General features: G+C 36.5%; 1 protein-coding gene across 1 annotated transcript; it reads right to left on the bottom strand.

The window, feature by feature from the left end:
• Window positions 1–1,728: 1,728 nt before the first annotated feature.
• On the bottom strand, window positions 1,729–2,103 carry pmchl (pro-melanin-concentrating hormone, like; the record flags this gene model as incomplete). The annotated part of the gene is made up of 1 exon (XM_081365773.1): window positions 1,729–2,103. One exon carries the CDS (start codon window positions 2,101–2,103, stop codon window positions 1,729–1,731), a length of 375 nt encoding a protein of 124 aa, XP_081221899.1.
• Between the last annotated feature and the right edge of the window lie 14,533 nt (window positions 2,104–16,636).

The following is a 16,636-nucleotide window of genomic DNA, read 5'->3' as shown; positions in this document are numbered from 1 at the left end:
ATTTCTTATATAAATGTCAAACAACGTGATCATCAAACATTAAACAGCATGTAAACAGCCTAAAGTTATCGAATGAAATGTTGACCCATGAAGAGAAAAGGACCATTGGTGTCGCCCAGTCCCATCTGCTCTCCATCTGCACCCCAGGTTCCACTACCATCGGCTTCATCTCCATCATTCGTCCCCCGGGTGTCGTCAGCCAAGTCTCCACCATGGCTTCTCCCTCCATCGACCCACCATGGGCTTTCATCCTGGCTATGCTGTGGATTCTCGCCTGGCTACTCCTCCGATCCTTGACCTCCCTGGCTCCTCCACCATCATCACCACCTTGGTTTCTCCTGCAGACATCTGTTCCTGTCTCCCATCCTTCACCAGCCCCTCGTCCACCTCCTCAACAACCTCCTCAGTCATGTAAAGGTCACACCTTCCCGGAGGGGGGCATTCTGTACACTCAGTTTAGTTTGTTTTAGTTTCATTTTTAATGACTTTAAGTTTGTTCATCTTTGTTTCCTGTGTTGTGTTCCTATGTTCCCATTTATCATTATTTACCATGGGTATTCATAATTTGATTAATTAGCACACCTGTCTGTATTTGGTTCATCACTGTGTAAATTCCTCTTTAATTCCCATTCATTGTCCAGTATATGGCACACTGTTTTGTTTGTGTTCTTTGATACTACATTGCCTCAATTTACTTTATAGTACTTTCATGTTTATATTTGGATCTACTTCGTCTACGTTTTTCATCCCTTGGATTAGACGTTACAACAGAAAATGTTATTGTTTCCTAAAAATGTTATAGTTATTAATGCCAGGTTTTGGCCCGCTTGTGCTGCTTAGATAAAGCTGAATAAAGAATTGTTAGTTTTGATAGCAGGCTTTTACTTACTCAAATGCATATGCTGATTAATCTATACACAACATAAACGCAATATTACAACTTGCATCTGCAAAAAATGACTCAAATGTACAGTGAATTTAACTAAATTACACGCTGAACATAATATTATAATTCACACTCTTTCCGTAACAATGCACTAAAATGTGTAAACACAATGACTCTGTCCATTTTCCAAACTTTTTGTCCCATGACAAGCTAAAGAATAAATATTTTAAAATATTGTATTACACTGTTATAATTTCAGGTGCCCAGGAGCACAAAACAAGGAGAGTTTTCATAATGTTTATGAGAAATGTTCATACATGTCTAAATGTTTGTCTTGGTTTAATTTTTCGCCAACTAAAATTTTAAGAGTAAAACTGACTATCGTTAATGATTACGGCAGGACAAAAATATTGACTAAATTATAAAGGATATTTTCGTCAAAAGACAAAAACTATGAACTATGGTAATTCAGCATACAAATGTCTAATAATACTCCCTCCATATTAAACTAATGTTGTAGAAAATATTTTAATTTAGAAAAAAAAAAAGTTAAATGCTAAAACATCACATTTATCTAGTAAAAAAAATGTATGGTATGTCACTGATCATGACACCCTCAGATCACATATTTAAGTGTGACAGGAAATAAAATAAAATATGTTGAATTAGAACAGATGAGAACAGATAAGATCTTGTAGAATAATCTTTTCTGTGTTTAATTGCAAGATACATTTCAGATAAACAGCATACACTTTTACATTCTCACTAAGCAACAGTGGATTATAGAGAAGGTGAATCTGTTGTCATCAGCAGCTTGCATTCTCCCCGTCATCCCAGAAGACCTACACCTCCCAGCACGGCCGGTACACTCTTCCCACCATGCACCTCATGGTGTCCCTTCTGATGATGGCGATGCTCGGGCTCAAGTCTGAACTGACATCTCTGCGCTCTGTGCTGAGAAGGCTCTCAGGTAGACTGAGATGATGCACTCCATTGTTCAGAGACGTCAGGGTTCTCAGCAGATTGGAGTCAGCTACCACGATGATCCTGGAGTTGCCTGGTGAAGATCTCAGAGAGTTCTCCTCCAAACTCTCGCTCAAGCCTTGCAGATCTGACTCCGTTTCATCAGCTTTGGTCATGGGAATGGCAGCAGTTCTGAAGTAGCACTCTGACAAAAGTGCAACAGAGATGAGGATGGTCCCAACAGAGAGCTTCATTCTTGATGTCGAGCGTTTGCTTTAGTGGTTCAGCTGCTGTCTCTTGTCTTCTCTTGCAAGCTAGTCTGATGTTGGTGGCGACTTGGTCCATTTTTATAGGCCTACATGGCCTTCAATGTGCCACGTTACCTCAGATTCATCATTGTCTTGGTTTCTCATGAGTATGTGGCTATTAACGAAAACACAAAAACTCATAGAGAACCTGATGAGACCCCTGACAGAGCTCAAGTGTTTTGTTTGGTGGAAAGTTGATTAAGATCTCCTGAAACGTGGCTTGTGTTCAGTGTGCAGACTGCAGGGTTCCTCTGAGTGGGCATCGTAAGAAGGGATGTAATTCCAGAATCCTTACATTTTGAAACAATATGAGAGGATTACAGAGCTGTTGAAGAGTCCAAGTGAACAATAACTGTTTAAACACAGACAATGACTGCCATTTTTTATTAGAATCACAAGGCAAAGTTGTCAAAAGAGGCTCTAGCTAGCCGTAGTAGGCCAAAATGAAGATCAACACCCAGCAGGAGTTTATTTGGTTTGGAAAAGCGTTACTCATTCATGACAGTGTTGCAGGTGCTTCATTTTGTATCAAGCATCATGTCGACACAATCTGAATGGGGCTGCTACTGATAAATGCTACTTGATATAGAGAACATTAATACATTCATCATACTCTAAATAAACTCAGTGGAGTGAACCACATTTATTTAGTTATCAATTGAAAGCATGAAACCATGGCAAAGCAGGTAATATGCGATGCTTTGGTTGTTATTATTTACTATATATGTCATGATGTTTAGATCATTGAGTCCTAAAAGCTGAAAAAAATCTTACTGAACCTGGGCAATCAATATAATATAAAAGGCCATGTATTTAAAGGGATAGTTCACTTTGAAATTAATTTTTGATATGTTTTAGCTTACCTCAAGGGCATCCAAGATGTAGGTGTCTTTGTTTCTGCAGTAGTTTCAATTTTGATATTTTTAGGTCAAACCGTTCTTGTCTGTCAGTCATATAATGCAGGTCGATGGTCACTGGCTCAAAACACAAGCACAGAGTCCAAATTAAAACAATTCCCCATCGTCCAAATGAAACAATTCCCCATCATAAGTACACATTGATGGCCTAAGACACGAAACGAGCGGTTTGTGTGAGAAAACGAACAGTATTTATATCGTTGTTATCTCTTGAAAACAACACACGTCCAAATGATCTGACGGCGCGGGCGGGTATAGATATATTCATAGATGTCGCCTTGGCTACTGCAGTTCATTGGAACGAAACCGTAGCCAAGCGACATCTAGTGTATACATCTATACCCGCGCGCGGGCGGGTATAGATGTATACACTAGATGTCGCCTTCGCTACTGCAGTTCATTGGAATGAAACCGTAGCCAAGGCGACATCTATGAATTTATCTATACCCGCCCACGCCGTCAGATCATTTGGACGTGTATTGTTTTCAAGAGATAACAACGATATAAATACTGTTCGTTTTCTCACACAAACCGCTCGTTTCGTGTCTTAGGCCATCAATGTGTACTTATGATGGGGAATTGTTTCATTTGGACGATGGGGAATTTTTTTAATTTGGACTCTGTGCTTGTGTTTTGAAACAGTGACCATCGACCTGCATTATATGACTGACAGACAAGAACGGTTTGACCTAAAAATATCAAAATTGAAACTACTGCGAAAACAAAGACACCTACATCTTGGATGCCCTTGAGGTAAGCTAAAACATATCAAAAATTAATTTCAAAGTAAACTATCCCTTTAACAAATGCACAAAAAGACTGATTACATATGATGCCTTTCTTTTGACTGAGTATAAAAATAAAATATTTTCAGAGTTTATTACAGAATATTCTAGTATGTAAAATAACTCTTGTTGAGAACAAAGGACTGCAAATTTTATTGGCTTTATATTACCCAAGATGTTCACTCATATTGTGAATGAGAGAAACTGCAAACTGCAATATGGGCTGAAATAGTAAGTGGGTTTGTCCACGGGTTCCATGTTGGCCCCATGACAGTTGCCCATGTGGGTTTTATACAATATTTCACTGGGCTTTAGGTGGGGCGCAACTAGGCAACATATGCAAAACCCACATGGGTTGCATCTTTAAAGTCTGTGGGTACATTCCAAGTCTCTTGTCCAGTATCAGATACCAATAGACGTGTGCTATGCAGGCCATTGCTGATGACACCTGGGTTTCACCCAAGCGTGCCGCACAAGCCCTGAAAAGTGAAGCCAAATCGTCTCGTTTTTTTGGGGATCTTCGGAGGACTGAGGAGATTGGAGCTTTAAATTTAATATCTAAATTTCTATAATTAATTATTTCACACCGAGAGTGAGGGCAGGGCCTTGATTTCGCGGCTTTACTTCCTGCTCACTACTGCGCAGGTCTGGTCCCGAAATCGCTACTGCAAAGACTCAAGCCCCCATATCGGGACACTGGCGGCTTCACTTCTCACCAATGGAAGAGAGCGAAGGGGCGTCGTTCATATTTTTTTACAGTCTATGGTTTCACCTGGTTTGCCTGGGGCTCTTCAACTTCTGACTCCTGAACTCTTCCACAGTCCTGAAGAGTGTGTGTCCTGCAGAGTTGCCTGCTAACTCTAACCAAACACGAAACAAGCCAATCACAGTGTTCAAAATTTCTTGAAATTTAGAGAGAGGTGTGTTTAAACAGGGTTGGAATTAAAGTTTGCTGGACACCAGCCTGCCAGGACTGGAGCTGAAGAGCCCTGGCCTATACTGTAACCTAAAATTAAAATAAACAAAAATCGCCACACACTGCTTCTTCTGCTCCTGTTGCTCTTTTTAATAAATCTTTGGGAGCAGAAGTAGCAGTGTGTGGTGATTTTTGTTTATTTTGAGTTTGATGATTCGTTTGATCGAGCACCTGCCAAAAAGTGTCTGGATGTGCACGCTATCTCTTTATTGAATTCACTATACTGTAACCTACCCACATACTGTAGATCCCAGACCCACTGCCCACTCTGACGCTACTTAATTTTCTTACCCAACCCACCCATGTTTAGCTCGTGTTTTTCCCATGTCTTGGTTTGGCCAAGTGGACCCAATATGTATTTCCTCATTCTGAACCCATGTAGAGACCTATGTGGGTACTACCTTGGGGCCATTTAGTCTGCCTATAGGGGACTGATTGTGTTTGCCCATGTCCTACCCATATGGTTTATCCATTTTGAATCCATGCACTCATTTACCATTTGTTACCCAACTAGAACCCATATAGGGTAGTAGGACCTATTTGACCCAAGTAGGCCCAGATAAGATGGCCATTTTGGGACCATGCCCACTTGGTACCCATGTAGCCCAAGCATAAACCATGTGGGCCGATGTATACATGTTGGCTGGGTAGTAATGGAAGTTGCGCTTTCTATATAAAATAACTAATCATCAATTGGTAAAGTCATGGTGTCACAGCAGCTTCTGTCAGAAACTCTGGTTCCCATACAAACAGTTAATGTCCTGAAACTGGTGCTTTGGACTGCACACACGAATTGGCTGTACTTAATTGAAACATTGACCTGTACCGAATTTAGTTAACAACCAAACATATATATATATTTAATACACCAAAATTCCAAAATTTGTATTCTGATAAGTCAAGTCAAGTCACCTTCACTTATATAGCACTTTTAACAATATAGATCACTTTACAGTGATAATAGGAAATTAAAGTAACAGAGATTGTTTTGGCTTTACAGCATTTCTAGAATAAAGTTATTGTCCGGCTAAAGTTAGTTTTGATTGATTCACTTCCGTTGCAAAGATCAGTAGGTATTAACTTAGGACACCGTTCTAACAGAAAACCCTTAATGTGCTCCGGCCTGCTCATCCGCACAACAACAGTGCCTGGCGACTGGAGAACGCAAACCTTGAAATAAGTTTGAAATGTGAAGAATTTTGAAAAAAAAAGTTTTGAAAAAAAGTTATTTCTGCGCAAACTTCAAAAACACAGACTTGTGAAAACGGTGACGGTGTGCACATGCGTATTACTTGATTAGTCTATAGGTATGTGCGTTTGAATATATGTGCGCAGGCGTGTAGTTTTTAGTTTTTTTCTGTGTGTAGGCAGATGTTGATTATTGTGGGTTTTTGGGATATGTTTGTTTGGAGAAAATGCTGAGTAAAAATCCTCATATAAATATTTGTCCATTAACACTTGATTTGGTTTGACAATAAACAGAATCTTCCCTTCCCTATAACTCCTTTTTGAGTTCCATGAAAAAAAAGTCAGATGAGTTTTAAGAGACATGGGAAGATGACAGCTTCAGTTTAAAGAAAATTGATTGGACTGACCACATCAATACATGTGAATGTGTGATTTCGTTTTAGAAGTGAATTAATAAAAAACTTCATTTGACTTCCCCGATTTAATTTCCCCTATTCCCCTGTGTAATCTGTCAGGATGTAATCTGCCATATCCAGTTTACCCAGTCTTTTTTTTCTTCTATCTTCTGTTTTTTAGTCTACCTCCAAAACCCAAAGGATTTAAAACCACCATAGTCTCAGAATTGCTCTCTGTTAGATAACTGTTTTATATGTCAGTTGAATTCCACTTTGGTTTTAAAAAAGATAGTAGAACTTCTTCCAGTCTTTGACTGGCTTAGTCATTCTCTATAATCAAAGGCCATGTCACATTGTACTGTGCAACTGGAAATGTCAAAAATAATAGGAAGCAAGACCGCTAATAGGACAACTAACAGACCAATTGAATCTAAAGTAAGAGGTTATTCAGCTGTGCAAAGTCTCTGGCTCATCGCACAGATGAAAGACTACAAAAAATGTAATATACAATTTTAAGGCAACCCTTTTGTATCAAGGACTACAGAAACAATCAATTAACAGTACAGAACATATGTAGAGCAATATTTGTCTCCATAAATACCCCATAAAGACCTCTTGCACATTTCAGGAAACTAAACATCTTTCCTGGAACATGTAACATCTAGTGGCCAATAAATTATTCTTCTAAACGTACAGCACCCTCCCCAATAATGAAATGTATGAAATATATATATAAACATATCTCCTATAAACATTAAAGGTCAATTTGATGTGAATCATCACTACATAATTTCCTTACTCTGTAGTGTGTCCACAGTATATCGTTTGACCAAACAATCATTTCCACTGAGGTGGGCAGAAAGAGCCACGGTGAAACAATAATGAGGTTTGGAACGGTGGGAATACTGCAATCACAGTTGGGATAAGAAAGGCTGATTTCAAACAAAAGACCTAAATGGGAAAGCATTCTGTACTGGTTTAGTAATATGCAAACAAGCTCATCTGGTTTGTGTTATGCATCCTGGAACTAGGTGGGTGGATTTTACAACTGGATTGTCTGTGGGCTCTAATTGTTCTTTCCTCTTGTTTTTTGGGGATTTTGAACAAACCTGGACTCCTTGTCACCAAATTTCCTCTCCCTCTCTCTTCCGTGCATGGCAATATGATGAAATTAACGTCCTCACTCAAAATGAATGGAGACAAAAAATATAAAGGAATCTTGAAATTTGATTGACTGAATTGCTCTTTGTGGGATAATTTGCAAAGATAACGCTATGGCCTTACTGGTCAAGATGAGGGAAACACATTATTCTCTTGAAAAAAATTATAAAAAAGACACTGTGTTTGATACATATGTAAGTAGTACCTCAACGAGCAGTGAGCTATTTCTTTTCTAAGTGATAGAATTTCTGATTTTGGCCTGTGAAAATTGAAGGAGGGCCAGAATATCAGGGGATTGGCTCTTTTGATCAAGGTATAGTCCATTCAAAAAAAAAAAAAAATAATAATAATAATATATATATATATATATATATATATATATATATATATATATATATATATATATATATATAATTCTGTCAAAGAAAATGTTCACCCGCATGTCGTTCCAAACCTGTATGACTTTCTTTCTTTTGTTGAACACAGAAAAAAAAAATGTTTTGAAGAATGTTGGTAAAACAGTTTCCGTAGACTTCCATTGAATGGACAAATAAAACATCGTTAATGGGAACCAAAACAGTTTGGTTATCAACGATCTTAAAAATATATTCTTTTGTGTTAAGCAGAAGAAAGAAATGCATACAGGTTTGGAAATGACATAAGGGTGAGAAAATTATGAGATCATTTTTATTTTTTGGGAGGAATATCCCTTTAACAACTTCTTTTGTTGGACTGTTGTCCCTGGCAACCAAATAAATATGCTGTGCTAGTTTGATGTCTCTCATGAAATAAATTACATAAATTACATACATACATATCACATTTAATTAAATTACATACAATAAATTATATAAAACAATTTTTACACAAATAATGACTATACCAGTTGTGGCATAATTTCTGCTACAACCATCAATTTTGACCCTAATAAAGTTTGTTCAAAATCTACTTGGTTATCAAGAAGTCAACAGTGTCAGTGAAGAGCATGCTTGCAATAAAAAGTAAATTATGATCAGAATATTTCTTTACTGTGCATCTTTTATAACTTTTCTTACAAAAAATTCTTCAGGATACTTAAACTTTTAATTAAATGTGTCTCTACTTATTGTTATACTTATTCTTTACTGACTCTACCACTTTTTTAAATCCTGAAATACAGGTCAGTAATTTAGAGGCATTATTTCAAGTGCTATGTGTGTATAGTTTGTGCACAGATCTGGCGTTTGGGCAGTTTTGTACAACCATTATTTTAAATTACTTCAGATCCAGACTGGATTACCCGAAACTCAATGGCAATTCTGATTAAAGTTAAAGTGGCAGATGTTGATTGCTGTGGGTCATGGGGATTGTTTGTTTGGAGAAAAACCTGAGTAAAAATCCTCAGTCCTCAGAGTAAAAAAAAAAAAAAGGAAGCAGGAAGCAGATAAATATAATGGATCTTCCCTTGACTGTTAGTGGAAAAAACAATGAGCCCAAAAACATTCACTGAGACTGTGGAACCAAATCATGATGACAGATAACTGACAGAAACTAAACAATGGCACCATAGCTTTCATTTACTTGGAGAAAATGGAAAAATGTTTCTGAAGATGAGGTTTGCACAGCTAAGTGCAAGCTCATCAGCTAAGTTCCATTCAACTATCTTCATTGTGTTCAACTCACCATTTACATCTGCTGGTTTCCGTGCTTCTGTTCATAATAAACTTCAGTTACATTATACTCACCTGTCTGCTTCATCACTCTCCGTGACAATTCCCTTTTCAATAGTAGGCTACATTGCAAATATACTAACAAAAAATTGCAATATCTTTAAATATATTCAAATTAGCATCATACTTCTACCTATTTTCACAATACAACTTTTAACTCACTTTAAAATAATTGTACTTTAGTATTTTCTAAAAATATATATTGATATATTTTAGTGAAAATTCTTTATTAACACTTAAGTCACTACTGTTAACTATGATGACATATGATATTTACATTACATAAGATGTTAAAATATGTTTTTAGAGCTGTGCACCATTTGTTTATGGGCAGGTTATGGAGTCAGTCACAGCATCTTTCGGGCTATGAGTGAAACGCAGGGCGGCGGACGGCGGTCTGAAGTTAAGCAGTTTCCCCGCCAAACACAAGCCCAGCTCCCAAGACATCCAGCACCACTACCATGGAAACGAGAGAACAGAGACCGGTTGATTACACTTGAATTGCTTTTATAGGTTTAACTTTTGATTTTAAAATGTTTTTTTAAACGAGTTTAAATGTAGGCAGTATTGTACATGTTTTAAGAAATGTATTATGAAATGTTCTCTATCTGAAATAAAGGAAGATATCATGTAGCCTAAACGAGTCATTGTCGTGTATTTTACAAAGGTTTAGATGATTACGTTAATAGTGTTTTTTATTATTATTATTATTTTTTTTTTTTTTTTTTTTTTTTTACTACAGTAAGTTTGTTCTGAGTCAGAATTATATGGTAGTTATTTATTAATTACTTATGGGTTCCCTATATTTTCACTTTAGAATACTGTACAGGTTCTAAGTAATTCCTGCAGAATTATTTGATTATTATTTATTAACTACTAAGTTCCCTATATTTTCAGTTTCCCTCAGTCGTTGCCTCAAATACATGAATTTACTCAATGGCATTCTATGTTGAGGAATACAGACACACACAGTACTGTATATAATATAAAAAAGCTAAGGTTAGTTATGGCAAGGCACTTTAGTGGGGTTCCTTTCTGAAGTTGATTTCTTACAGAACACACTCACAAAACCACACAGGCAAAAACCTCTGACATTTATATGTATTTGTTAAAATTTTATTTTCATAAAACTACTTCTATTAATAACATTAGTAAATAAGGAAGGTCACAACTCAATGTAGTTTTGTATGACTGTTCATTAGTTACTTCTTAGTTATTTTTCTTGAACCTTAATTAGTAGATAATTAATAGTGGTTCTTCAGGAGGTATGACATAATTCATTAGTTATTGATTAACTAATTGTTACTTAACACAATCATAAAATTCTATTGCTATCACAGTTCGAAAAAGACCCAAAAGCGAAAGCTGGTTAACAGGCTTATTGGAAATTAGAATGAATGGCAACACAAGCTGTCTGCCAATCACCGGCCGCCTTGGCTGACGCAGAAAAGGATAACGAAACCCAAGGACCAGGCTGTAACCAGGCAGGATGAAAGGCACAGGTAGTTTTGGTCAGGAAGTGCACGCTGGCAACGACAAGCGCAGACTCCACTAGGCAGTTACCGCAGCACAGACTATCAGGCTTGACTCAGGATAGCAGGTGAAATCTCTCGTCTGACACACACACACACACACACACACACTGACATTCTTGTACATCTATCTTGATGAGGACATTCATTGACAAAATGCAATCTCTAGCCGCTTACCCTAACCTTACCCATCACAACTAAGTGCCTAACCCGAACCCTTACCCTAAACCTACCCTTAACCTAATTATAACCTTATCCCTAAAACCAAGTCTTGACCCTTAAATAGTCCTTTAAAGGGGTCTCAGAAAGTGAGGACCAGCCAAAATGTCCTCACTTTACTCTCTTTGTCCTCACTCCAATGGTCTAAAACTCAAACTGGTCCTCACAAAGATAGTTGTACAAGTGTACACACACACACACACACACACACACACACACACACACACACACACACACACACACACACACACACACACACACACACACACACAGGACAAGAATAAGCAGCAGTAATTCTCAAAGATGATGCGTCTGTAACGGGCATGAACGAACAAACAATAAACCGACAAAGAAGGGAAAAGAACACGAGATCTATAGCCAGAAAATCAGGGCAAAGGGGAAACAGGTGTGAGAAGAGCAGGAGCGCAAACGCTGATTGAGAATGAGCTCAGCTGTGCGAGAGCGCAAGTGAAGGAAAGAGGAAAGAGGAAAGAGAAACAAGCAGAGGAATCAAACAGACTCCTGACAATTGGGTCATTCCTGGTATGCGGTGACATTTTGGCTTCATAAGTGTTGGAAAAAAAAGTACATGATTTTCATGTTTTTAGCATTCTACCAAAATAGTGACATGTTTACCTATAAGGAATACATATTGGTCAAGCTCAGGGACTCAAAAAATAATAATTATGGCTAGATTGTTCAGACACTGTCCATGAAAATATTCCACCCTGTTAGGGACATATACATAGTTATCACAACATGTTAATAATGTAAATGTTAAACAATAATAAACTTTTCTTGGGTAGTATATGTCCCTTATGCCATCTTAGAATTTTTTTTTCTTCTTGAAACAAGCAAAACAATTTTTGATGAATAGTATATGTCTTGATTATTAAAAACAGGTACTTTTTGTGCCCATTTTTGCAAATAATATGGTAAATAATAATAAAAAAATTGGCTCAAAAACATATATATGCTGTTCGTGCTCCTCACCTCACAAAATAAGACAAAAAAGTATACCAAACATTTAACGTTGCTGTCAAATTATTATTTAAAATGACTGGTCTAACAGGGTGGAAAGAGGCATAACAGGGTGGAATAGAATATAACAGGGTGGAACACCAGTGTTAAAAGGTTCAGTGGATGAGCTTTTTGTCATTGTCCTGCATGGTTTGCCATCAGTAATGTGTGTAATTGCACCTATATAATACTGTTTCAAAACAATAAAATAAAATAAAAATCTAAATTTCCTTTGGGGGAGGGACACAAAAAATAGTTATGTGGTTCCTAATCACAATCAATTATGGTGGCTAAACAATTCTCTCTTCAGATGGCTAGAGAAATATTTACAAATTAGAGAAGACAGACATAATAAATTAAATTTTTATTTATTTATATTTGATTAAAAATAAAGATACTATAATTAATTTGAAATAACCAGATTAACAAACATATACAAAATCCCATTAGAATTTCCACCCTGTTAGTTTCACATTCCACCCTGTTAGGTGTATAGATCTAACAGGGTGGAATCTAACAGGGTGGAAAATTCTGAGCTAAGTTAGTCATAGCTCTTTGAGTGATCAACATTTAGCTAGCTAACCTTCTACAGATGAACAGAAATTTTATAACTATGTCAGATTTGTTTTTACATTTTTTTGATAGGAAAAACATTCTCACTAACGTAGCCTAACAGGGTGGAACTTTAAGGTTGAGACAAGCAGGATAACATTTCAAAAACAACAAAAAAAGTTAGGAGTGAGAGTTGGAGCTTATCTCAGTTTGTACAGTTGAATTCAAGCGGGAAAAATAAATGATGTCACTTCTTGAAAATGGTTTTAATGAAATTGCAGTCGGATTTGGAAGGCAGAAAAGTGCATTCTAACAGGGTGGAAGATGACTTCAGGGACGCAGTAATTGAAGAATTTTTTAAGAAAAAGACCTATATTTTCACATGATTTATATGTATGATTAGAGGCAGTTTAGCCTAGTTAATAACATAATTTAAAAATATTTTGAGTTTTTTGTCATTTCATTGTTTACATTTCTTGCAGAAGTTGATTACTGTGCACTGAGGACATGATAAAATTGAATGCATACATCAATTAAAATTGTGTAAAATACAAAATAGTATTTTTAATGTCTATTATCTCTGTTTAAATGGTAAGGAATATTTAAATCTACAATTTAAGCCATTTATTATAAATATGTGACTCATTTTAGAGAAAATATGAGTAAATAAATCATTGGGACAGGAAAGTCACCGCATACCAGGAATGACCCAATTACATACTGATTAGTTAACACATCTTCCTTAGTAGTTAACAGTAGTGAAGAAGTTAATGAAGAATTACCTATAAATTCCTTATTAGTTAGACAGTAAGTATTCAAAATCTTACAAAAATCTCAAAAGCTTAATGACTTCAGTCAATATTGGGTAGTTTTCACTTTAGAATACTGATCCAAATTATTCCTTTAGTTCCTAGTTCCTTTAGAAGGATGTGGTAACACTTGAGTCATTACCTTTTATTATAAATTATGCATTATTCATGTTAATTATGAACCTGTATGTAGTTCTCTGGGAGGTATGAAAAAAATAGTAGTTACTGATTAGCTAATAGTGAACTACCACATTCAACTGAGTGTTATTACTTACTAATTTGTTAATCAGAGTTTCTTGTTAGTTAGTTACTAGAATGTTATGTTTTACTCATTTGTTCCTGCGTAGTTATTCATTAATGAAGGAAGAGTATTCTAAAGTGTTACCGTAATTCCTTCCGATGGATCTGGTAACACTTTAATCATTAGTGTGTTCCCATGATCTTCACTTTAGGTTACTGATCCAAATAATTAGTAGTAGTTCCTTTAGAAAGATGTAGTAACACTTGAGTCATTACTATCCAAAACCTTACAAAAACCACAAAAGCTTATAATGACTTCAGTCAATATTAGGTAGTTATCAAGCTTTTCACTTTAGAATACTGATCCAAATGATTAGTATTTCCTTTAGAAGGATGTAGTAACACTTGATTAATTACTAATGAGTTACCATTACCTTATATTACATATTATGCATTATTAATATTAATTATGAACCTGTATAGTAGTTCTTAGTAGTCTTCAGTGAGGTATGAAAAACAGTAGTTACTGATTAGCTAATAGTGAACTACCACATTCGACTGAACGCTATGACTTACTAATTCGTTAATCAGAGTTTCTTGTTAGTTAATAGTAGTTACTACAATGCTAATAGTGCATTACTAATTTGTTCCTGTGTAGTTATTCATTAATGAAGGAACAGTATTCTAAAGTGTTACCATTATCTGCACTGTTCACACTAGTATCAGGCATCTCTGCTTACTTTGGCTAAACAGAAATGTGTCCCTTTGCAAAATCAAACTCTGCAGAGCTGTGGCCCTCCATGAATTGAGTTTTGCACCCCTGCTGTATGATTTCTAGAGATGATATAAGCATAGTTATGTAAGCTTCATTATGATTGCATTATCCATTCCTTGTTTTGCATAAAAAGCAAGTACTGTCCAAACTTATTCATAGATCCAGTCAAATATGTATTTGAATCATTTCTGGTTTAAAACACCATCCCTTCCTTTTATAACTCACTTATTCGCTGCCATTCCCAAGTCAATGGTCTTAATACTGACCGGATAGCATATCTTTTATCATTTTAAGCATCATTTTCATTTTCAGTGACCCAGAATTAGTAAAGTTGGTTACACTTCATTTCAATAGTCCACTTTAGACATTCTACTAACTATACGTAACTTTGCAACTACATGTCAACTAACTCTCATTAGAGTATTAGTAGGCTGTAGTAGACAGTTAGGTTAGGGTTGTGTTAGGGTTCGGGTTAGGAGAATAATTTGACATGTTGCCAAGTTACTTATAGTTAGTAGAATGTCTAAAGTACACTATCGAAATAAAGTCTTACCATAAAGTTTGACTATATTTATTTCAGAAGCATTTTGGCGGTAGACCATGTTATAATAATTCAAACATAAATATGTTTATCACCATCCAGTGACAAAACAAGCAACCTAGCAACCACCCAGAACAACCTAGCAACCTCCTAATGTCCTAGTAGTTATATAACAACACTATGGCAATGACATAATGTGTTTTGCAGGGGCAAACACTATTCACATTTTCTTCTGAAAATGTAATAATCTACTTTGAATGGCTCATTTGTCAGATAGATTTGTTGGTTGTGGAGGTTTACAGGTACAGACCCCTGTGAATCAAGGCATGTTGTGGTTACTGTTGTTACAACATCGTTCAGTATGTTTAAAAGTGTGTGTGTGTGTGTGTGTGTGTGTGTGTGTGTCTGTCTTGGGCAGGTGTTTGTGGGTCGGTTTTTGGTTATTTAAGGACAGCTGCTGGCCATATGCTCATAACAGAGCTGTTTCTACAACTATAAATTGAGGATGGAACAGTTGAAGAATTTTAACCATGCTTCGTTTGTCTTTATCCAACTGGACTGTAACCCTCCCTCTATTGAAAATAACTGGAAGCAGGGCACTGCAATCTGTTTAGAGATCAGAATCTCATGTTACTGATTATAATGTAGATTTTAAAGGTGAAGTCTGTAATTTTTGTGTTACTAACGCCACTAAACCGTCATGTTCTGTGTATGGTTGTCACCACCGAAGCGATGCAACAACACATACTAAGCACAAGTATGTTGCATATTCCTGGTCTTTAACTAATGCACAGCTATTTTTTATGATTCAACCTTGTTTCAAATTAAACAAATACTAGTTTGTCTTTCTCTGTTCTTCTTTCCCTGGGACCCTGAGTACTCACTGACCGCAGCTAAAGGTGTTTGTGTGCTATAGAATCGCCCAGTTAACAGTCTTGCCACCACACCTCACCTTCCCGACCAGAGAAAAGAGTCTCCGAGGTCGTAGACTCTGCTCTGAAACGTGCACTCCAGCTGATTATACCAGTAGCTGCCAAGCAAAGCACAAAACCCTGGCTCAGGGGCTGGAGGAAAGGCAACTTAGCCTCACTTGGAGAGGAGACAGTGCTTCTCACATAACCTGAGCCACCACTCGGCCCACGGCTGCAGAACTTTGTTAAAACAACATGAAGAAGCAGGCCGCACCATCGTCCGAGCTAAAGTGTTATTCCAGCTAGGTAAATAATAGAGCTCCCTTTTCCGTGTGATGAATAGCACATATTAACAGCCACAAATTCAATTATGTTCCTGAGATTCTTTTATGGCAGTTTGCTAATAGCCAATACGGATAGAAATGAGCAAACTTTTATGTTCAGGTTTTATTCACTTTCTGATCATATTTGAAGACACAATAAAGCAGCCATGTCCATCAAGGGTGAAAGAAAGTTATGTTTATAGGGGGTATATGTTTTGACAGCTCTTAGTAGTTTGCTGCCTTAGCTCGGATAGGGACCACATTTTATGATTCTTCAATAATTGTGACAGTTTTGACATCTCAAAATCTATGAATTTATTTATTTTTTTTTTAAAGAGCAAAGTAATTTACATGTTCTGCCTGAAAAGGTAACACAGCGGTGTTATAGTAAAGTTGTAAAATACTTTTCCATTTAGGTTTTCCAGT

Source organism: Scardinius erythrophthalmus, assembly GCF_964197995.2.
Source record: "Scardinius erythrophthalmus genome assembly, chromosome: 5".
Taxonomy (NCBI): Eukaryota; Metazoa; Chordata; class Actinopteri; order Cypriniformes; family Leuciscidae; genus Scardinius; species Scardinius erythrophthalmus.
The sequence above is the reverse complement of the archived record's forward strand: the minus strand, read 5'-3'. Positions and strand labels throughout refer to the sequence as shown.